Source organism: Aulonocara stuartgranti (genome assembly GCF_965226115.1).
Source record: "Aulonocara stuartgranti genome assembly, chromosome: 16".
Classification (NCBI taxonomy): domain Eukaryota; kingdom Metazoa; phylum Chordata; class Actinopteri; order Cichliformes; family Cichlidae; genus Aulonocara; species Aulonocara stuartgranti.
In genome coordinates, this window is record NC_138952.1 from 1163304 (window position 1) to 1187645 (window position 24342).

Consider the following 24342-nt stretch of genomic DNA (forward strand, 5'->3'; position numbering starts at 1 on the left):
CAAAGTAAAAATATCAGCGTCCTGCATGGCACTTTATGGGTGTTTGATTATTAAATATTAAGTAGATGGAGATTTGAAATAATAATCTTGCTATTTCTGGTTCAGGAAATAACCACCAGCGTCCTGTTTGTTTGTGGAATGAGACACAGAACGAGAGAGAATCTTGAAACTCATGTAAGTGGATAGCTAGCACAAGAAAATGCCACTGGGTCCTTGGACTCGCGGTGACTCTCGTTATCTCTGCCACTAAAGGTTTGTGTTTGCTTGGGGGTAATGAATAACTGCTCGACTCCAGCTTGTTACAAGAAAGCAGCATCTGCACTCTGCGTGTCCTCTCTGAGAGAAGAATCAAACAGTTTTATCAGCATCACAATCAGCTGTAAAGAAAGCAAAATTTTAAAAAGTGAACGTGGCCTCTCCTCGTGTTCATCTCGTGGTCAGTAATGAATCCTGAGAAACAGCCACGATTTTACCAGCTCATTTATATGGAAATGAATAATCCCTGTAGGATCAGCCCCACCTCCCAGGCCCCCACTTCCTCCACTCTGACTCTGTTACCAGTGGTCATACAGATAGGGGTGACTTCTTAATTGGAAATTGATTAAAAACATCTTTTTGTGACTTCACTTTGCCTTTAGACTCTGCTCCTGTGCACTTTTATCAAATGTGCCCAGCAGGTATTAATTGAGCTAAAGTAACTCCACAGATGGGTGGGTGGCAGCGGTGACGGGGGCACCGAGGACTGTCGGTGGACAGCAATTATCAAAATATGAACGTGCGTCCTGAGGTTCTGATTTTCAGGGTGTGTTTGCAGCGTCTGTTAAACAGGAAGCCGCGTACGACTCATGTTCCTGCACCAAACGGGCTCGCTCCGTGAATGAGGTTCATAAATTTGCAGTGTATGAAATTTGCATGTAGCCTTCGCAGTGATGCGCTGCTGCCAGGACTCAGGTCTGCTGCATCTCTGATCACGCGCAGAATACAAATGCACTTCCTGGAACAAGGTGAGGAGCTAAGCCGGCAGGATTTTCAGTGTTTCGGCTGTAAGTGCTGCTAGTTTGTAAATCATGATCCCGAGCAGTGAGCCAGTCTTTAACAGCTCCTGAGACGTGACAGCAGGATTAACAGGACAAACGTGTCCGGTTCAGTCAACACTCAGAAAGGATTCTTCACCCTCAATAAACTAATGTGAGTGAAATGTAACAGAAATCATTAATTATTTGACCGGATTCAATCAAATGCAACATTTTACACTTATGTAACCATGTAATTAAATGATAAAGTCGCATTGAGGACAGATTTATTAGTGAATATGAAGCAGTCCTGCTGGAGTGTGGTTCATCCTGTTTGGCACTGAAATGTTTCTGAACGAACATTTGATGCTGAACTCGTGTCTCAATCCAGCTCCTCAAATTAAATATCGTTGTAATTTCCATTTAATTTAATGCAAATTTTTTACTACACCATAGCTGGAGGGTTTGTGCATTTTACACTAATTACTTTGTTTTTACATGTGTTATGAAAGACACCATCATTTTGCTTCCACACTATATGAGGCTTTTTGACCTTAGCACCACCCAGCAACATTAAAATGCTACATACAGGTTAAGACGTGAATAATTTAAAAGCCCAATCTTTGATCCAAATGTAAACCAAAGGTCATCCCTGCCTACCATCAAAAATTTAAAACAGAGAAGTGGAACATGCGCTCACTGCTGAAGTGACTCTGAGGCGATGAAGCTCCACAGCCCTCGGCAACAGCTCAGGTGTTTCCACATTACGATGCTCTTGTTTCTCCTCGTAGAAGTAAAGTTCCCGATCGCAGCAGGACAACAACGCCCCGTCTCTTAACCCGAAGCTGCTGGGACGGCTGCAGCGCTTCCAGTTAATCCTGTGCATATTTTATGATATTAATGCTACATCCCATCCATTCATTTATTTATTTCAACATTTACGGTGCTGATGGATCCTTGGATCGACTTTTAGTGACATTGCTGTTCAAAACGAGTGTGCACCGATCGTCTGTGAGAGGAAGCTGATGGAGCAGAGGGGAAGTACTCCTGTGATGCAGAGGTCAGACATTCACACTTGCTGCTTTTCCTCAGACAGTCACGGCAGCGAAGCTTCTGCAGGATTTACACGAGTCTTTACACAGTAGCATCCTGCTCATCTCATTTCATGAAGACAGAGCTGTATGTGAGGCACTTTGTAACTGATAAATAATAATTCATCCAGCACGGTTTTTATACCACCATCATCATATCAGCAGTCTTCAGCAAATGTTCTCTAAATGCTAAATATTTTTTCCTCTGTTTCTAATCTTCAGTGAAGGATGATAATTATCTCTGGCCCTAAATTAGCCAGCAGCCTAATTACCATGTGCCATCCAAAACAAAGCTGCCCGTGGATGCACATTTGCAAACAGTGTTGTCTCTGAATCTGAGACAACATCACTTTCTGTATTTGTATGTATTGGCTGTCAGTCGAGGTGCAGTAAACAGGACACAGAAACTCTGCTGCCTCCATCTCTTTGTATTTGCCTCACACGCCACATTAAAGGGGAACGATGGCAGCGCTTTGAGGGCAGCTTACAGCAGCGTTACGTGGACAGACGGAGGACACGTCATGAAAAGAGCCCAAAGGCAGCGTCCTCGTGTATCGAGGAACACGTGAGTTACACGGACTGCTGTTTTTGAGCCCCCGCGACCAGCAAAGATGCCAAATATCTATGAACCATTTGATTTACACCAGCCTCTTTAAATGAGCTTGACCTTTGACCTTTTGATATTAATGAGTTAGTTATTCGAGTATTTGGGGTGTTTGAGCCTGAGTTACAGTCAGCAGTGGTTTTAATGAGCTACACAGAGCTTTGCTGCTCTGGTATAAAATGACCCTCAGCTCACAGTGTTTGACCTCAGGAAGCAGTTTTCTCGTGACGTTTAGAACCTCGCTCCCAGGCCGGACTGACTTTTACACCATGTTCACTTTGTAAGCAATGAGGACTATTAGACGAAGAAAAATGACAGGAGATGCTTTAAAAAGGTATTTTGTGATCGACAGGTCGCTGCCGTACGGGGGCGCTGTTCCTTGGTTTCAGGTCCACTGGTTTCAAACAGCAAACTGGCAACAGTCAAAGCTCCTAACCAGTGAGTGACCATCTTCTGTATACAGTCTGTGGTTCCAGGAAGACTTTTTTGATAATAAGCTGGGAAAATGCAAACATGAGTCAGGCTAGCATGGTGATGGAGCAGGCCTGTTAGCGTGCATTTGGAAGATCGACTAGAACTTCTGAGGAGGCATTCCAGTTTACCCAGTATGTCATTGTTCTGGAACCACACTGCAGTCATTGCAGTTTTGTGCTCCACGCTGACAGGATGTGTTTGTTATCACACTTATTCTTTGGCTTTTTCACAGATCTGTTCGGCGGACGCTGAAATGACCCCAGCTCAGTGCTGAGTAAAGGTGCTTAAGAGCTGAATAATTGGGTTTGAAAATGAGCCTCCGTGGAGCTCGTGTGCACTTCACGTGTGAAAGCAATTCAATTCGATTCCAATTATGCCACGTCTTTGCCATTTAGCTTCTACGGCCTCTCACGCGCCAACCTGTGTCACAACATAACAGTTTATATATTTTCAACGTAAACGAATAAAAGATTCACGTACAGAGGAATCTCGAGGCCATTACAGCTCGTGGGCTCACAAAGCAGAGAGCAGAACAGAGGCGAGCGTGTGCGCGTGCTGACTCAATAACATCAAGTGTCGCCCGGGGCAGCGGCTGCTGAGGGAAGTGCTTACGCAACCACAGCGTTCAACACGGACGGTAGGTAAGTAAGAAGGAAGATTTGTTGTCATTGTTAATAGTTAACATGCCCCTCCCCCCACTGTACTACATCGTGCTTAATATTGTATGTGTCATGGCCTGGGTCTAGGGACCCAGGGCTCAGGCATTTTCAGTGTATGTTTATGTTTATGTTTTCCGTGTGTTGTATTGGTTTGCTCTCCATCTCTCCATGTGTCTCTGTGTGAGCTTCCGGAGGTGTGGGTTCGCTGAGGAGACTGCGAACCCGGAAGTGGTCTACTCGAGAGACGGCCGCACCTGCCGCTCGTCGTCCTCTGCCAGCTGCAGCAGATTACGCTCGTCTAGGAACGGCATTTAGGACTGCAGCTGAGCTGAGGCCGACGCTGGATCCTTGAGTCAGAACTCGTCAGTACTGCCGTGAGCTTTTACGTAACCTCCGCGGAAACAGATCCCCTGCTAACCCTCTGCCTTTTGTGTTACCAGGAATCGGGAGCGGAGTACGCCTCTAAAGTCACGGTGTGGGAATTGGAGTTTTTTGGAGTCGCCACCTTTCACTTCTCACGGACATCTGCACTGTGTGGGATTCAGGGAGAATCACCACGGGACCACAGTGCTGGGATTTTGTATATAGTTGTGTGTTTTTCACCTCCTGTAAATAAATCCACTGTCCTTCACTTAGAGTCTCGCGTTTGGGCCCTGCTTTCACTGTCACTCCACGGTCTGCCATCGCAGCCCGTGACAGTATGAAATGATGAGAAGTTGCTTTCCTTTGATTCTTTGATGTTTTGGTAGCTAAATATCTGGCAGATGTCCCTGTTAGCAGCTGGGTGAGGCAGTCAGTGACATCAGAGCTCTGACCTGTTGGACTAATTAAAGTAAGAATTTGGAAAGAAACCTGACATGATGAGGGAGCATCTCCTGGACCAGTGTGAACTCTCAGTGATGCTCTGGTTACTGAAACATGCAAAATCACATTCACACCATTAAAAACCAAGAACAAACTGGAACCAGAGATATTAAAGGACTTTTTACTGCACTTCTCCATCAGCATCATCACATCGTCAGTCGGTGCTTCATGTTTCAGTAACATTTATGGAACTGAAATCATGGAATAATTTGCAGATTAGAGAGGAGCCTTCCACTTTTAAATCACGTCATAAAACCCACTTCATTCTTTGGCTTTTAACCACAGGGACACTTAGTTTCTCTTGTAATTAAATTAGTGATTTAATTAATTATTTTACTTTTTCTTTTATTTGGATTTTATTTACATATTATGTAATTTTATTATATAGTTCCAATGTACAGCACTTTGTGTCAGCTGTGGATGTTTTATAAATAAAGGTGATGATGATTTTCATAAAACTAAATATTTTAACACATGTATGCGCATATGTAATGTAGTGTACACATTAATGTGGTGGAAACAAACCGGTCGGTGGTTTAATAACATCAAGCACGTTACAGGAGACAAAACCCATTTCTATAAAGGACATAAACCAGCATGAACACACAGGGAAAGATGAAAATAAATAATAATAAATGTTCCACCTCAGCTCTCCAACATTTTTAAGCAGCAGCTTTAAAAGCCTCACTGACATCCAGCAGCTGTGACCTGAATGTTGAGGTAATTTACACCTTAAAGGTTAAAATAAATCTTGATTTTTAAACATTAATAGTTCAAACCTGCTCCTGTTGAGACACCGGAGTGACTGACGGTTTAACCGGATCTGAGGCTGCCCTGCTGGGATTCGTGAACTGCTCCTTTATCGTTCTGCTCCTCGCCGCTTCAGAGCCGGGCAACCAATCACTGACGAGAAGGCGGGGAGAGAGAGGGGAGAGAGAGCGGTGGGTGGGTGGGGGCGGGGCTGCTGGTGGTGGTGGTGTTTCAGCACCGCGGACAGCTCCTGCCTCTGGTCTCTGGGCTGCAGGGAGAAACAGCTGGACGAGACTACACACCGCTTCACTTCGATCCACAGACCGCGCCGAGCCCGCCCCACGCGATCCACGCGAGAACAGGCTGTCCGTGTTTCTCCTCCTTCTCCTCCGTGCTGACTGCTGTGTTCTGTGGCCTCGCAGAGGACTCCAGCCTCGGTTAACTGCAGCGCCTCTGCGCCTTCCGTCCGCTGGCTCCTCTTCCTGTTGTTGGCGGCCACGGTGTTGTGGGGTTTTCGGGGAGGGCGGGGCGGAGGAGCAAAGTTCACTTCTTCTTTGCTCTGATTATTTTTGGTGTCGTGCACCTGCGTGTGACATGTGCGTGTGCACGCCGCCGCTCGCTGCCCGGGTTTGTCTGCAGGCTCGGGAGCGCATGTTCCTCCGGGATGCAGAAGTTGTGTAGTTCCTTTCGCGCTCTGCTGTGAGACAGGTGAGCTGCATCTGCAACGTTGGCTGGGATCCTCGCAGCAGAGTGCCACGGACTCGCTCGTTTCACGTGGACAAACGTCAGAGAGCACGATGAGGAGCCTCTGTGACTTTTTAAATTGCACCTAAGAGAGAGAGAGAGACGGGGGTGGGGTGGGGGTCCCTGTTAGTGCCCCGGCACTGCTGCAGGAACACAGCTTTGTTTCTTTAGCTGCTTAAACCGCTGGGATCGCGCGTGACAGTGGACACTGTGCCGCTCACCTCTTTACCCCTAACCTGAAAACAGAGCCCGACACGCGGGGAACGAAATGAAGAAGTTCCGGAAGGTGCTGGACGGCCTGACCACCTCCTCCCCGGGAGCCACTGTGGGCTCTCCGTCGTGCGGCAGCGCGGCCGGGACTCCCACGGCGGCTCCAACTCCGAAGGAGATCGACGTCCAGGAGACGCTGGTGTCGGAAAACTTCCAGCTGTGTAAGGTGGGTTGATGGAGGCGCTTATTTAGGCTACACCCGAGTGAACACGTGACCTGCGAGGTGCTACAGGCGGGCAGGTGCAGGCGGCTCTGGGCTTTGGGGTGCGGGTGAAAGTTGAATCTGCTGCTGGCTGTCAGAGGTTCAGCACCGCGGACAGCTCCTGCTCTCAGCGGCCTCCGAGTCTATCCGAGAACCGTTCGTGTGTTTGTGTGTGCGCGTGCTTGTTCTCGTGTGTGCAGCACTGTGTCGGGCCGCAGTAAGTTGTGCACATGTGCACCAGGGAGCTGAGAGAAAGTGGGTGAGCAGCGGCGTCCACGCTGCGTGGAGTGGGAGCGATGACATAACCGGTGAGCCTCGCTCTCATAAAGGAGTTCGAGCCAAAGGAAGGAGGCTGCAGTGCTGCTCAGTGAGGTGGGGGAGAATGAGGGAGGGGTGCTGAATGGGGGTATTTATAGCTTCCTCTGCCGCCCGTCGCAGCTCTGGTCCTGGATCCATTCTGCTGATGCAGTGAGGACTCTCGGGTTTACAGGGACGGCTCTGAATGGCTGTGAATAATTCATTGAGAATCTGAGAGAAAAGGCTTGTTTAGAGGAGTGTGTTATTATTAGGCAGAGTAACACTGCTGTGTGTGTGTGTGTGTGTGTGTGTGTGTGTGTGTGTGTGTGTGTGTGTGTGTGTGTGTGTGTGTGTGTTGGGTAGGTGGGGGGGGGGCTTGATTCAGGTTGGAAGGATGCGGCAGAGCAGCCTATAGCAGGCAGCAGAAAATGCTGGAAAAGAGCAGCAGGATGGCCGGCCCGTGCAGGAAGCTGCTCCTCCCCTGTGAGCGGCTGTGATGCTTCTATTGACTGAACTTCTCAGGAGGAAGCACTGAATGTACAAACATGCCTTCAAGCACACGTTTGTCCTGAGTTTGTGTCAGAGGAGGTTGCATGTCATGGTTAGTGTGTCAGGTAGTTGTCGTGCTGCAGACAGGGCTCGGGTGTGATTAATTACAACATGCACCGATGACAGAGCTTTATGTTGTATGAAGGCTGGACTTTGATGGGTGGAAGAATGAGTTTTCAAAGCCTGTCATCCTGCGCCAGATGTGCACATTAGGAGTGGGAGAACCATGAATGACTGTTAGCAAACCTGTGTACGCTGAACACAGCAGAAGCTGCTTGTTCGCTTTAGCTTCAGCATCAAATTCACAGATTCTGAGGGATAAACAAGGAAAACGAACACGTTTCATCTGTCGTATTATCATTTCCTGAATTCAATGACTCGTCCTCATCAGGGCAAACAAATCGTCTTCTCCTGGCAGGAACCAAATTTGTTTTTGATTAGTTAATGAACGTCACTGGGGGTCGACCACAAGCTGAGAGCTAATGGTGGTCCTGATGAGGTTACACCCACCAATGTTTCAGAGACGCTGCTGCTGTGAGACTCAGATCACTTCACTGCAAATGCAGTAATTTCACTCAGCAATAAAACTGGTAACACACATGTTCATTATCACTTATTGAACTGTAGACATCAGAGAGACAGCTGACAGGAAAAGCCTGGTACTGGGTCCATGTCTGTGGGTCTGCTGGAGTGATGGAACTCCATTCTTCCAGTAAATATTCCCTCTTCTGGTGATTTTATATTCATCCTGCTGATCTTCCAGAAGTTTCGGTTTGGCTAAAAAACCTGAAAATCCCAGAGAAGAGCATTCATATCATTTCATGCTTATGGGGCTTCCTACCAGGACAGAGATGTTCCATGAAAGGGTCACGGTGACGACTCACAACACCTCACAGCCACAGTAGCAAGGTGCCGTCCAAACCATAGCAGGGCCACCTGTAGTGTGGAGCAAGGTTTGTGTTTTCCTTTTATTCGTCACCCGTCAATCTATGACAGTTACCTATATTTTCATTCATTACTCTAAATGCTGTAGATAGGATCAACATTCTCTGACGTAATTCTGTGGGCTGCGTGTGGGAGTGTTTGGCTAACTTCTCAAAGTTAGTCATGACTTCTGTCCTCGCTCTGCAGTGTGGGAAGAAGCAACAGTGCAGATTTTATTAGACAGCGTTTTGGTGTGTTTGTAGTTTGTACAGGAATGCACTCCAGACCAATTAGAGCGCTGCTGAAACAAGTCTTCAGTGAAATCTTACTCAGACTGAAGGAGAAAACGAGGAAAACGCGAGGCGCAGGTGGCTCTGAGGCTCGTCGAGTCCACAGATTGATTTTGGTTAAGAGCAAAATGAGTTCATTTTGTGTTCGAGGAGGAACGAGGAGACAGAGAGCGCGAGAGGGCAAGGCTCTGGGCAGATTCACAGGCTGAGCAACACCATAATAATGCATTCAGATATACATCATATCATTTAAAACGTTTCCCACCTCACAACTGAAATCTCTTTACATTTCATTTGTATTGAGAATGCCGGGGTCGTGCTTAACGCAGTTTTTTTTCTCAGAGCACGCTGACAGAAGTCTGCTTGGACTCGACCAACATGGTCTACAAACTGGCTGTGAGATTTGTCAGAGCACAGAGAGCTCCGTTATTATGATAGGTACATAACGGCTTTCTTTCAAACTCATAATTAGAAGTTGCTGCACACAGCAAGAAGAAACCGAAACAACAGAATAGAAATATCAGCAACCCAAACACGGACCGGACAAAAGGTTAAAATGGTCTTTTACTACTTAACTAAATGCACAGGAGCAACACACGGCCTAAAAGAAGCTTTAAAAGTGGTTCATAAAGAGCAGGAAGTCAATGACAGGCTGACAGTGAGAGGTCATGAAGGAACGAGCCAATCGTCTGACAGCTGGGCTGCAAATAAGCAAACGATCGCTCGGAGCGAGGCTTTACCTACGTGTAAAAACCCTCGTCTGGAGTTCGGAGGACCGAGATGCTGCTGGTTAAAAACAGCGCTCAGCTCCAGCAGCTGATCCCCGCACTGCCTCGTGTGCACGTCACCAGCTGCTGGTGGGGAAATGAAGCAGTTTGCTGGACATGTTCCACAACAGAGCAGCATCGTTTCAGCACCGTGCACACTGTATGGAATCACTGTGGCACGCCAGGTGCATCCCTTCATGCCTCATCTCACCTGTGTAATCCAGCACTCATCATCTCAGTCTGTTTCCAGGAATGTGGCCGTAATTTCACTCGTCCTGAAAAGTCTCAGGAGGTTAAAGAGGTGCAGCACATTGGAAAGAGATGGAGCGTAAAGCTTGTACTGTAATTGCCCTTTTGAAGACTCTCGAGGAAGCCAGGCCCTGAAAGGACAATTCAGCTTTGTCTACAGGTAAAATTAGCTGTAAAGAGAGGAAGCAAAACAACATAATTGGAGCTGATAATTTTATTATGTTTGTGTCTGTTCATGAGTGGCCAAAAATCCGTTAAAACTGTGCCGTAAACACAGCACAGCCCACACTTAGTTTATTAAAAAATGCAGTAGACAGCTTGTATTTTTCAAAAATAGAAGCTCTTCACGGTGGAAAATCACTAACATGCAAATTTTTATTGCCAGCGTCTGTTTTAAAAGCTGTCATTTGCATTCTGTGAAGGCTTTACCTAAAGTCACTTCATTCGCATCGCACGTGCTGCTTCTGTTTTACCCCATCACCTCTCCAAACTGCAGCACCGACTCTTGAATTTTAATCACTGAGAAGTGGTGGGTTTATAGTCATCAAGTCCAAGTTTCTGCCATGGAGAGCATGAGTCTAATCCTTTTAGTTCGATTTCTGAAGACTGTGATACGTGTGGGCTAATGCTAAAACAGAAAAACTCTGAGAGTCGAGCGCATGCTTGAATGGATTTGTGTGGATGCAGAGTTGGTCCTAGGCTGGACCGCGAACACGCGGCAGCATTTATGATGCAACATGTGCAAAATGAGCTGCTTCAGAACAGCCGAGTAGAGTGGTAGAAACATCTGCAGGAAAACCACCATAACTAACACACATTTATAATCGATCACATTTAGGAAGCAACATGAAATAAAATTCACTCAAATGTTTTCATTTTTCCTTCCAGACTGAAGATATAATCACGCAGGAAAACACAGATCAAGTATTTTGTACCTTTGTTGGTCTTGGTTGGTTAATGGCTTCGTTTTTAATGTGCAGCCTGCTAGCATGTGCACTGCCAGGACATCGTGACCCCATGTCATCCTCTTTAATCTGAACAGCAAACGTACGACAGGCTGTGCAATTTTATTTCAAATTTCCAAATGACATTTAAAACAGCCACAAAGGCTCCATTTCTCCTCCTGTGCAGTGGAGGGCCGGGTCCGAGGGTTTGCAGCTGAGCTCCATCAGCAGCTTGGTTTGAATATTGTCCAGATGTTCACGTCCCGCAGGGTCTGAAAGTGTCCTCTGACTTCTGCAGTTGTACCCATGGCCGATCAAAATCTTTGTATTACCCTGTGAAATATCTCAACGTGCACTTGATGGGCTGTCTGTTCATACTTCATGGTTAACGGGATGAGTCATGCTTGCTCTTGTGTCGCTGCGAGGCTGAAATATAAAATGTCAGGAGAAAAATGAATCGTAGTGTTTCCTTCACTCTGTCAGCACCGTCATCAATCCTTTCAGAAGTCGTGGACCGTGACCTTCCCATGACCCCAGCCTCTGTATTTACAGATAACGATGGTATGCTAACGTGCAGGATTTAGTTTGCTGGCAGTGGGACTTTCCAGCTTCAGCTTCAGTGAGTTTTGTGCCAAAGCTTGTCTTTGTCTCGTTCGCACAGCTGGATGTTTCTACCTGCTAATTAAAGACGGGCCATTTTTACAGGGAAGTGTGTTTCAGAGCCTCGGCTTCAGTCATCTGAACTTCAGTTGGAGAGTAAATGCTAAAATCCCAACAAACCATTAGCAAAATGGTTTTGATGTAAATCCTCGGGGAACCAGGGTCAGTACGAGTATTTCACAGAAGAAAAGCTTCAGAGGTCAGGCGTTTCCAGCCCTCCGTCTCCTTTCTTAGACAACATAATATGTGGGCTTGTAAAGATGACATCACTTCACTCCCTCACCAGCGACCCTGCGAGCTCTCCATGGGTGTGATGACTCAGTGGGTTGGCTTCCAGCTAGTCTCACATTACCATGTGTCGGCTGCCTGTCAGAAGCCACAGTGTGGGATCAATTAGGGAGGAGTTGATGTCAGGCAGAGACCAGAGAGGTGGAGGAGATGTTCTGTAAACTGTACACACATGTAAAGAAGCACAGTGTGTGTGTGTGTGTGTGTGTGTGTGTGTGTGTGTGTGCGTGTGTGTGTGTGTGTGTGTGTGTGTGCGTGTGTGTGTGTGTGCGTGTGTGTGTGTGTGTGTGTGTGTGCGTGTGTGTGTGTGCGTGTGTGTGCGTGTGTGTGTGTGTGTGTGCGTGTGTGTGTGTGTGTGTGCGTGTGTGTGTGTGTGTGTGTGTGCGTGTGTGTGCGTGTGTGCGTGTGTGTGTGTGTGTGTGTGCGTGTGTGTGTGTGCGTGTGTGTGTGCGTGTGTGTGTGTGTGCGCGTGTGTGTGTGTGTGTGTGTGTGCGCGTGTGTGTGTGTGTGTGTGTGCGTGTGTGCGTGTGTGTGTGTGTGTGTGTGTGTGTGCGTGTGTGTGTGTGTGCACTCGGGCTCAGTTAATGAGTTTATTTATCCTGAATTACATGAAAGCAATTATTAGTCTTATGAAGGAGAATCAGGTTAGAGGATTAGCTGTCGGTGAAGTGTGCCGAAGCTCGAAGCTGTGGATCTGTCTGTGTTTGAGACAGGAAAAGAGGACCGGCCTCCTCTTGGCTCTGTGTGGGCTTTCCACGCCCGCTCGGCGACAGCAGCCTGCCTCACCTCACGCTGTGCAAATATAATCCAGTGAGCTGTTCAAACAGCCTTTGTTTCACTCAGTTTCCATCTTTCCTGCTTCTGTCTGAGTGACCTGTGCTTCTTACTGCGAGCATTAGCTTTTCATATAGACAAATCTTTACCGTTAAAGCATTACAATCGCCCTCGATTTTCAGGCCCCGCCCTTTCCTGGACGGCCCCATCCACCATATGTTCTTATCAGTTTTGTCATATTATAACTGCTCATGTTTACGAGGCCACGTTGTGTAAGGGGAAGAATCACTGCTGACTCACAGCATCAGTCTCGTCGTTCATAAAGGCTCTTCAGAATCTGCGATCTGTCTAATGAGCAACAGCAGAGCCGCCTGCTGCTCTTCCTCCTCCTGAAACTTCTGTCCATCCTGTGGCTGCCTGCAGATAAACATCAGCAGTGCACATTTATTGGCCTCTCTATACACACTACTGTTTGATTCTCCACACAATGAAATCACTGCAACGCCTTAAAACCAACACCAGGTTCGTTCCTCGCCTCTCTGAGTGGGCAGTACATCCCTCTGCTCTTAAGAGCCACGCTCTCAAGCACCGTGCGGTCCTCATCTAACTGGTGTTTAGAAGTATGTGACTGAAGAAGCCAGAGTTTAAATCATCATTATTAGTGCTCCTCCACAAAGAAATCCATAATTTGGTGCATCTGGCGAGACAGACATCATAATCAAAAGCTGCAGAGATGGATGCAGTTTTAACGTGTGAAGGAGCATCATGTCACATTATCAGTCATGAAATATGATTATTTTGGCCACTTCTACATTTCCCATGAAGCCCGAGGCCCCGTGCCGACGCCATGGCTGATTCATTAACTGCTGGGATTAAAATGTTAAACCCTGTGCATGGTACAGCCACACATACTGCACGCTGACCCCCACAACATGAAGCTGCAGTCGGCAATCACAGCCATGCGAACACGCGTGAGCAGATAGCATTACTTTACACACGCGCGGAATAAATCACAGATTTGAGCTGTCAGCCACTTTCATCTGAACTGATATGTGCCTAAGTCGAAGGGGTCAGTGCTAAACGCTGCCAGATATCAGAGAGCCGTAAGCTGCTGTCAGCACACTGCTTGCTTGTAAGGAAGTAAATACTTGTATGAAGCTCTACAGTCATCAGACAGACATCCCAGCTGTCGTCGGGGTCAAAGGCCCGGACAGGTCACCACACTGACACTCTCAGAAGGACGACGATCACACCCACAGATGATTTAGAATCACCTAACGCATGTGTTCGTACCAAGAGAGGAGCCCCCCCCCCCCCACACACACACACACACACTAGGAAGGTTAAAATGATAGAAACCCTTCTGTCACAGCAGCAACTGCATCAATAATAGAACAAACACAGAGAGGAAATAAGAAGAAGACAAAGACACAGGAAGACATCCAGAGCACGAAGCATCAGGACAAACCTCTGAGAGTACACAGTTCATGAAAAGATTTAAAACACCAGCCCGACCCTCACAGGGAGGCTGACGTTACATAATGCAGGAGCCGAGTTAAGAAAGCAAAGATGGTTCCACGTGGATCTGTGTGGGTATGTGCACATAATCACATGCCCCCCACACAAATGATTCAGATTCAGATATATAAAGACACACAGACAAAGGCAAACATATAAGCACCCCCCCCCCCTCCCCCCTCGCACACTGACGCCTGCTCTTCACCGTCAGCAGGTCCTTCATTCATTTTCATATTCCTGAGCTCTCACTCAGCATCCTCGCCCTGTGCACCGAGCTCTGCGCGTGCAGACAGTGGATAGAGGAAGTGCTTATTAGATCAGCTTCGCTCTAAGTGACGAATGAAAGTCCCCTCATTGTTTGGCTTTTCAGCATGATGCAGAATCACACTCTGAAATCCTTCAATCACTTTGTTCATGGAAAACAGAGCCTGCAGGAGACGCTGGATATGAAAAGCTGGTCATGCCACAGTTTTCTGTTTTTGGTGCAAAGCAGTGATTCTCGCGCTGGATCCTGTCAGTGAGCTGACGTCCTCAGCTGGCACATTTGGAGGTAGTGGTTATCGCTGCTGTGAAACGGATCTGTTTCTCACTCTTTATGTGCCATTACGTCATGTCTGCTCGATGCTTTTCACAGCAAACAGAAGGAATGTGCTCAGGTGCAGAATCGGATCTGGCTTCAGAAGCTCTGAAAGCTGCTATGACCTGATATCTGTTCAGTGATGTGGAACCAAAGAGATGCAGCTGTGTTAAGATACATTTCTCTATTTTTAGAATATTACTGTATATTCGATATTCTGTGCAACTATTTTTAATTCAAAGACTAAAAATAAGAATTCATATCTCAGAGTTGAGGAAGCACTGATGTGTCGATCACAGGCAGGACTCTCTGGGTTCAGGTGTGTTTTGTAACGACTGTCTTTTTCATGCTTGTTTCCCACATACAGCCCCCCCCCCCCAGCTCAGCCTTTATTTTCAGCCGACAGGATCAAAGGAATTTCAGAGCACGCTGGAAATATCTCGCTGGTGGGGAAGCCCACGTGGATCCGTGTTTGTTTGATGGTCTCTCTGACGCTGTAAAGTAAATTGGTGCGGAAGACTGTGACACGTTCCTCTGCACTGCTGTCTGTCATGGTGACATTAGCCGGAGGGGACAGGTGCTACAACACCTGGGTGATGCACGTGAACTAATTGTATGTACAAGGGCAGCACACGGGACGAGCTGTATGTGCAAGGAGTTCGTAACCTTTGCAGTCAGACATGCTTCTAACTGTGCTTCCAGCAGCTGCTAATTTCACATCCTTTCCTGTTGGTTTGTTTAATGAGGTGTTTATTAAAAGCTCTGAAATCTCTGGCTTGATTATAAAGCTGATATGCTTCAACCAGGCCAGTTATGTAATTCAGGATTGATTCGGCCTTATGGATTTGCATACAGTGTTGCCACGGGAGCGCTGAAATACTCCAATTTGAATTTTAAATCACAGCTGAGTGTGGGCTTCATTGATCTCGAGTCATTTCCTGTGACGTGCAGGCCTTCAGTTCAGTTCTTTTTCCTAATAAAAGCTGCTGCGCTCCATTTTAAATCAATATAAACATCTGCATAAAACACGGCTTCTTACTAAAAGCTTCAAAACTTTTGATCTTGAAGTTTCAAGCAAAGTCAAACTAATTTGGGCAGAAACATCGATAAAAGATTCTGCGCACGGAGAGGCCATTCACTGTTAATGCCAGTTTTTTAATTACAGAGCAGCGTTTGGTTTTTAAGATCAAGGTTTCAGCGTGTAGCAACAGCATCTTTGTTGTGTTTACCAAACAAAACCAGCCAAGATATAATAACCTGTAATTATGAAATCTTTCTCAGGCACAACAGGACTCGTGTGTCCCGATTACTGCGGCCACATGACACGTTTGCCTGCTCGTACATTCAGTTCTAACATGGTTGCAGTCGGTCCTTTGACCTGTGAAAAACAAGAAGCTAGTCTATCATGTCATAAAATTAAAGAAGAAAATCCCTCAAAGAATCAAATATTAAAAGAAACTGTTTCTCTGCAGTGGATGAGACGACTGAATCTCACCACAGTTTCACGTAACAGGAACGAAACAGTAAAGTTTACCTCGGCTTCATTCTTCATTCTAACCTATAAGATCAGTTTGACAACCTGAACCACGAGAATCATGTGATTCGAAGACAACGCTGCTTCATTAAAGTGTGGCGCCGCCATCCTTCACGCTTTCTGTCACTTCTGCAGCCGGTCCGTCCCGTTATCTCGTCCCCAGAAACACTTCAGCTGTGTTCAGTGTGCGTTTGCAGCATTTTTCTGTTTTCTGTTTGCGCTGTGTTTGACCTCTCAGGGCCACCGTAGATTACGCCTTTGAGTTGTTTGGCTATCTCAGAAAGTGCCCCACAAGAGAGAAAAAGACATTTTTTAATAAAAAAAGGTACTTTTAAGTTTTTTCATCGCAAAAATAGACCAGAGACCAGATCAGCCATGAACTAAGCTAGCTTACAAACGAGTCTGAGGCCAGTTAGCACAGAGTTTAACAGAAAACTGAGACTCCGCCCATTTTTTGTTTACTAAAAATGGGAGGAGTCTAACATACCTATGTGACTCCAGCCAATAGATATTTAAGCAAACTAATGTAATCAGAGTAATTTACTAAGCTAACACTGAACATTTCAATGATTAAATTAAAACTGAAAATTTTGGACAGTGAATAAAAACTTTATTCAACCTCAGATGTGACAACAGAAACAGAGAGACGTGACCTCCTGTGTGCACGGTGCTTCTCTTATCACTTCTCTTTCTTCTGCCTTCCTCTGCTGCCTGCTCACATACTACTCTCTCTATGTATTATTCACCACTTGTCAGAGCTCTCGCCTCAAACTGCACATCACAAGTGGCCTCTCCATCACTTCCTCCATTTACTCGTGAGCCGTGTGCAAAGCTCCCCATGCGATTTCCTTGTGTCAATAAATGTATCCAAGCACCATCACAATCAGGGTGTAGCGTCTGGTTAATGCATGACTCATTAGTCGGGTCCTCGGTGATGCTGCCGTGCTGCTTAATGAACTGATGAAGCAGTGAGTTTTTAAAGTTAGAGAAACGGTGGGGCAGCGCTCCACATGGCGCCCTGTGACGCTGATGTGTCTAAAGCAGAGTGGCAGATATGAGCACATGCACACTTTCTGTGCTGGTTGTTAGGAACTGCTCGGGTTTGTTGATTCTGCTATTTTTATGTCCTAACTCCATTTTCCGGAGGTCATTTGTCAGACGACGCGTGAACAAAATAGTCGTACATTCGGCTGTGAAATCTGAATTTATGTACCTTATACCCCGAGTCTCCAAAAATAATAACTTTGTTCAGGGACTGAAAACATTTTGCTGCTGTTGGTGTCTCAGCACACACGATCCCCGCGAGCGCTGCGGTCAGTGCTGCGCAGGCCACACACAGCGTGTCCATGTTAATCACACCACTTGTTTACTTTTCACTCAGCTGCTTGTGACATTTATGATAATTAGCTTGAGCTGATGTAATGCAATATTGAGCTGATGATGGTTATCAATAACAAGGTCGGTGCTGGCTTAAACTGAGAAGCTAGCTAGCTTTTGTACCTTAGTGGTTGCTAATGACTGAGAAGCAGAGGAGAGCTGACGTGTTACTCTTATTTATCTCGTGCACACTGAGCTCCACAAAATTAGCAGCGTAGCGCCTTTATGTTGTAGTCACATGTAGATCGGAAACATCCCGTGCTGCTTCTCTGTGTTGATCCGTATTTGGAGACATAGCTGCTCAATGCACAATTGGCTGGCAGTGTTGGGTGCTGCTTGCTATTTATAGAAACAGGGGTCTAGACCAGCTCTGCAGCTGAACGCTGTGTGGAGAAAGAGGCTCGTGGGTGGCATGAGGTGGTATTAGTCTCGGGGGTGGGGGGTGTATGCGTGCAGAGGGTGATGCGATTGAACATCACGCTAGCGTGCATAAAGGTTGTGTTTGTGTGGACATCAGAGAGAGCGGAGCGGGGAGGAGGGTGGATGGAGACAGGAGTTGATGTAATGTCGCCTCTGGCAGCCATAACACAGATGTACTGCAGGTGGTCCTCAGATACTCGCTGCTCGCTGCGTGCACACATGCATGTGTTCGCCTACATCCACAGCATGAGCATGCTTGTAATAATTAGGGTTTGTTTACTCTCTCTTCTTAATTTAACTGGTGTGTGTTTGACTCACAGACTGCAGACGTAAATAGGTGTGTGCTGCACGTCACTGTAGGATTACCTAATGCAGCTGTGGCCTTCAGAGTTTTGAACTAAGGGTTTTCCTGGAGTCAGATACTCGGGGTAGTGGGCGGGGCCTCAGTGGATCGGGGTAGTTCCTGAGATTCGAGCTGATGCTTGATTGGACTGGGATCTGGGGACTTTGGAGGCTGTGTCGTTGCCTCGGGCTTTTTGTCGTGCTTCTCGAGCCGTTACTGAGGATTTTTCTGTGGAGTGGCATGGCACATTGTCCCACTGGAGGAAGCTTTCATGGGGGAAGTTCTTAGTGTGCAACAGTGCTGTGTCAAAGCAAACGGGACACGAATGATCTGAGGCTTCCCAGCAGAATTGTACCGTAACAGGACTGCCACTGGAGAGGCGCCATGACCATAGCTGAGATTTTAAGCATTGAAACAGCACTGACAGGATCGTCTACAGCTCTACAGGAGGGTGAACATATGTCAGTGTCGTATTGTTCTGAAGGCGTCACTCGTAGAACGACTGGCTGGCTAAGGCTTGGTGTTAAACTTGACCTTACAGGGAGGTAAAAGAAAATCATTTAACCTCGACGTCAAGAGGATAAACTATTCATGCAATAAAAAGCTTTAACAAACATCTCTGACTAATTAAGGGCATGGGACAGCTGAGCTGGAGCTCCTGATGTTAGCAGCCTGTGCTAGAATTACAATCTCCAAGCCGTTGTTTTTCAAAGTAGCTTAAGTCATTGAACATGCGTGTGAGAGTGCTGCTGCTGGAGTTTATGGTGCATATCCGAGTGTCACGGCTCAGTGCCTTCAGAAGCATCAGCAGCCCTGTTATTTCAGAGTTACGCACACACTCAGCAGTACATGTGGTAGCTGTTATTAAAGAGGGACTTAAATAATGGAAAAATGTATTTAGTGGGAACGTTTGTATAGAAATGAGCACAGGCTCAGGTACCTGTGAGAGCTTTCATGTCAACAGTTATCGGGTTTTAAGTGATGACATATGAGCCCTGCTTCTGGGCCCAAACTACTGTGTTTATTAAGACTGTTGTGTTTTTAACATGTTTTGTATCTTGTTCTATTTAATCTGAACAACAACAACAACAACAAAAAAACAGTCAGTGATCCCTGTCGGCCTCTCTCGGTTTTTACCACCACTGTTCATTTTAAAGCTCAGATTTTAACCCTTGCGATGTAACTCCAGCCCCTGCAGCAGTATATGAATGACTAACCTGTTCTCCTGACTGAAGTTTGGTCCGTTTACAGCATCCTGCCATGCGATTGCATTTGTGCCTAACCATCAGGAACCCTCATGTTAACTTATCGTGTGGAAAAAAGTTAGCGTTCATCCTCCAGCTTCACTGTGTTTATGCTATGCTAACATAGCTGTGTCGCTAGCAGTCACGTAGCACATAATTATATACCAGCTAGCCCAACTTCAGTAACCCTACAAACGTCACTGCTGTTTAGTTTCCTGTCTTCATTTATGTTGGAAGTGATAGCAGAGCTGTACGTTTTAATTTTTTCAGAAATCTCTCAGTCAGAACATGCTATATCATGTTTAGCTAACTAGCGAGCTAACTTCCTGCTAACTTCTAACTCTGTTAAACTTAATAAATCCTGTTTTCATGGATGCCTGGATGTTAAACTTAATTGTTACACCTGGTAAAGCAGCAACGCTGATCATTTTATTAAAGGTGAAAGACTTTAGACAGTTTGTAACTCTCAGTGATGCTGCAGTGTTCGTTTGACTTTGGGACCTGAAGCGGAGTTTGGGCCCAGGCACGGCTAATGACGTCAGACTTAAAGACGGGTTAGGGATAGACCGTGAAGCATGAAGTAATGAAAACTCATTATATTAATCATCATCCCCAGTGAGTGTTTCTGCACTGCATAAAACAGGTGGCAGAATCATTAGAAATACAAAGGTCGTCAGCTGCTGCGTGCTGTGATCTGAACACTAAACTGTGGAACTGTCCTTTATTTTTTAAACGTCATTCAGAGCAAATGAAATGAAACTGCTGATTCACAAAACGTCTGTTTAGATCAAAAGCTTATTGTTTCTTACTCGCAGGCTGGACGCGGCGTGGAACCCGACCCTGCTTGTGTGACGGATAGCGACCTTAGGATACGTCTCACAAACACACACAAACACACACTCCCTCTCTGGTTGGTGAGCGTTGGTTCTCATCACGCTCTGCTGAGTCTGGCAACAATGGCTGCCAAAACCCACACTGTGGATTTAGAACTGGAAGTGTATCATTCAGCAAGTTTCCTTCAGAGTTTTGCAAATGAAATGTATTTTGTAACAGCCACACATTCTCTGACAAACAATGCATCCTGTGTTTTTGCGTGTGTTAATTCCACAGTGTGTGCTGAGAGGCTTTCACTGTGACTCACTTTGAGGAGTTTAGAGGTAAACACTTTACAGGATGCAGCTTGGTCTGTGTGTGTTGCACCGGTTTGTCTGAACTGGAGGAAATCAGCCCAACAACTTTCTCATTCAAAGCTAAAAATAAGAAACTATTTTATATTCTGTATCATCCTGTAATATTACTTTCTAATACTGCAGTTTTCCCATAAACATGTTTTCAGTCAGCTCTGGTGATGTCCACAGCTTTGCATCCCCCCACAGCAGATTACTGTAAGTGAGCCACTGCTGGGAAATTTAACATGACTTACAGCAGACAGCTGCAGAGCATGCACTGCATCTCAGAGTGGGAGAGACAGCCATGTTTTGCCAAGTCAGGCTTTTGTATTTGACTGTGAGTCAAGTTCAATTTCCTTCAGTTCATAATCCATTTACAGCATGAATAAGAGGTCCTGCATCCTTGCTCATTACTTACTGTAAAGCCTCTGTGTTTCATCAGCATGTGAGTGTTAAACATAGATAGATAGACAGACAGACAGACAGCAGTACTTTTGCACTTTTACACTCACCTGTTGTCTAAAACTGTATATTTTCTGTTTTTCTGAAGCGTCTCTGTAAACCTCAGAGATGGCTGTGTGGGAAAATCCCAGCAGATCAACACTCTGTAATAGTCTGCTGGCAGCACCATGTTCAAAGTCACTTAAATCCCATTTGGTCCTCACTCTGATGCTCAGTTCGAGCCGCGTCTACACGCAGCCCTGCGTATTCTTCGCTGCTGCCCTCACCGTCGGTCATTTTAAAGCTTAACCTCAGTCACAGAAAACAGAAGCACTGCAGTCACAAGTGTTTGTGTGTTATTACTGGGTTCAGTTAATGAACAGCACAGCAGCAGGCACACAAATGATTGTCATCATTCACAAAATGTGTTCACATAAAATATGTGCTCACGTTAAAATGTGGTAAAAATGAAAACGATTGAGTCCTTTTGGTGTCATTAGTCATGTTTAAGAGTTCAGTGTTGTAGAGTGTGACCTCATTCAAAGTGAGACTAAACGTGTTGAAGCTGAAACCACACCTCTGCAGCTGGAGTCACGCTGAAACGAAGCATTTCCTGCTTCCTGTTTGACATCACTGTTATAAATCAAGATGATCTGTGTGTTTCTTTGCAGACGGTGCGTCATGGTTTCCCTTACCAGCCCACCGCTTTGGCCTTTGACCCCGTGCAGAAGATCCTGGCCATCGGTTCGAGATCTGGTGGAGTACGAATGTATCCTTTACTTCCTGTTCACTCGCCCCGCCCACACACACAGCAATGACCTCTGATCACACACAGAACACAGACTTAATGTATTTACTGTAAATACTTTACTGCTGCCACAGAAGCAGGCGGCTCCCACTGTGTTATGTCTCTCCTCCTGTACAAACCGAGCAGGGGCCTCCGCAGCTCCGACCTTTGACCTCCCCCTCCGGTTCTGTTTCCTCTTTCTATCCTGTCATTTCGTGTCACTCACTTGTCTGGTTGCAGACTCACCCTGCAACAGTCTCCTGGGTCACAGGGATGGTGGAGGACGAGTAACTGCAGCACAGGTACGATGTTACACCCTCGTTAACACCAAGCGTCCTCCTCCAGCAGAGGCACCAAACACGGACGCTGCAGCAGCCACGCAGACATCCCGCCGGGGTGATGTGCGAGTGGGCCGAGTGGTTTCTGTGCTGAAAGAAAGCGTAAAAGCTCCAGAGTGTCAGAGGTGGACGTGACGCTGTGTGAATATGTGTCTATTTGACAAAGCTAACGGCTGAACCAAATACTTCATCTCTGCTATGAATCCGTTCTTCCAGCCGATCAATATCCCAGCATTTTCCTTTTTAATATGTTCTTCATTCCATAATTATTTCTTTGTATTAGATTTGATTTAAATATTAAAGCGTTACCGTCCCGCAATCATAAAAATAGATTTATCCAATCAGATTTTTTAAAACTTTACCTCTAGGAAGAGAAAATGCAGCAGCTGGCTCAGTAATTGCTACAGACTTCACATTCAGGAGGAACAGAGCTCTGTGTGTGCTTGTTATGGATGGATGACAGATTACATCCAGGACCTGAACCCAGGTTCTTCTAGCACACGTCGTGCTACCTTCACAAATACATTTGAAATTAAGTATGAAAAATGATCTTGTGAAATCCAAGAAAACACCACCAGATATTTCTGTGGATTTCAGCCTTGGCGCAGGTGTGCAGTCTCCTTCAGCGCTTACTCATAAAGTGATGGGCGGATTAATCAATTACGGTTTGATTTATCCCTAAAATCGTATCCCCGGGCCCCGCTGAAGCCCGGAGCTGCTTGTTTGCAGAGCTGGATCTTCTCTCAGGTGACTGCGGTGCCTTCACCTCTGGGCTTTCTCTGATGCAGATACCTGTGTTCTCAGACACCTGAGGGGTCCATGTCTCTGGTTTTCGGTTTGTTGCAGATTGGGACGCGCTGTAGCTTTGATTTAATCTGCTTGTCATCTTTGATCAAACTGAGCTGAGAAGCTTTAAACCTGGTTCAGGTGAGATCAGGTTTAGATGAGTTAGCCGTTAGTCCCCACTGCTGTGTCCTACACCCGACAGTAGAGCTCGGCTGGGCTTGCAGCTGCATGGAAGCCCTTGAGTGACTTAGCATTTGTATTGACATGCTGCACACACCTCCCTCGGCTCCCGAGTGACCCGTCACAGACTCTCTGGCTCTCTCTCGGTCTCACTCCTCGATTTTGCCCTTTCTCAATCTGCCTCGCCTGCTGTCGTCTTCTGTCTCGTGGACCTTCCCCCGTTTCTGCTTTTATTTATTCACTTTACCCTTCATCTGTCCTTCACAGCCTGTCTCAGTGTCCGTCCTCTTCCTCCCGAGGCTTTGAACATTCACCTGCCATCTTCTGTAACGCTCTCCTTTTGTTTCTCCTCTAGTTTCCTCTCATTTAGCTGTTTTACTACGGCTGGTTGAAATGTATGTAGAAATGTATGCTTGGTTAAAGCGATCACAGTTAATGTTCACATGACACTGTTGACTGCAGGACTTTGGGTTTGTGGGCCGTCTGTGGGAAGTCGGTTTCCCAGCGTGTGGTCTGCCTCTGTACATCCTGAACAGTGATCAATACGTTGGAGTCCCAGTGGAATCTGTTTGCTTTGTTTTCATCCTGAATCTTTGTTTTTTATACCTAAGTGGGCAACTTCATGCATATTTACTTAAGTCTTGGAGCTGCTCTTCATCACCAACCTAACAAACAGTTAATGTGATCTTATTTTATTACAGCAGCTCTGTTTCTTTATGCTGGTTTACCTGATTCCCGGGCTTCAGTGTTTGGGGCGAGTGTGCTTACGTACACTCAGAGCAGATTTGGGAAGCTGGCTCAAAGCAGCGCTGTGGATTCGGTGGGTTGAGGAGTTGCTGCGATAGCTGAGATGACTTTCAGCGGCTTAGAAATAGCAGGACTAGAAGTTGTGAGAGAAGCATGAAGGTAGAGACGGATAGAGGTGGCACACTGTGGAGAACAAAGGCAACTTCAGTTACGTTATTAAGGATGGTGATAAAAGTACACAAGAACAGATATTTAAGTCGCAGCTCTCTGCTGACATTTACATCTTTACCAGCTACAAACAAAGATGATCCTCACAGCTGCTCTGTGCTGGAGCTCACTGTGACTACGTTTTATAACCAGACTGAAGCAAAAATCTGCTCCATGAAAACAAACGTTGATTCTTTGATAAACAGAATCAGCAGGAGGAACACGGAGAAAGTCCCAGTGTGTCAAATCAAGCAGCTTATT

The 24342-nt window shown here is 46.2% G+C and overlaps 1 protein-coding gene and 1 long non-coding RNA gene across 10 annotated transcripts in view; both read left to right on the forward strand.

Moving 5' to 3' along the window:
* Nucleotides 1-3231: 3231 nt before the first annotated feature.
* On the forward strand, nucleotides 3232-4476 carry LOC309690209. Its single transcript, XR_014271665.1, has 2 exons — nucleotides 3232-4203; nucleotides 4282-4476. It is a non-coding gene; the product is annotated as an uncharacterized lncRNA (long non-coding RNA).
* A 1187-nt stretch (nucleotides 4477-5663) lies between these two features.
* stxbp5l (syntaxin binding protein 5L) overlaps nucleotides 5664-24342 on the forward strand; it is a 127903-nt gene continuing 109224 nt past the window's right edge. For all 9 annotated transcript variants that reach the window (XM_082509145.1, XM_082509146.1, XM_082509147.1 and 6 more), the window contains exons 1-2: nucleotides 5664-6635; nucleotides 21708-21805. In XM_082509145.1, coding sequence (XP_082365271.1) covers nucleotides 6468-6635; nucleotides 21708-21805 — 266 coding nt within the window. In that variant the 5' untranslated portion in view covers nucleotides 5664-6467. The remainder of the gene's footprint in view (nucleotides 6636-21707; nucleotides 21806-24342) is intronic.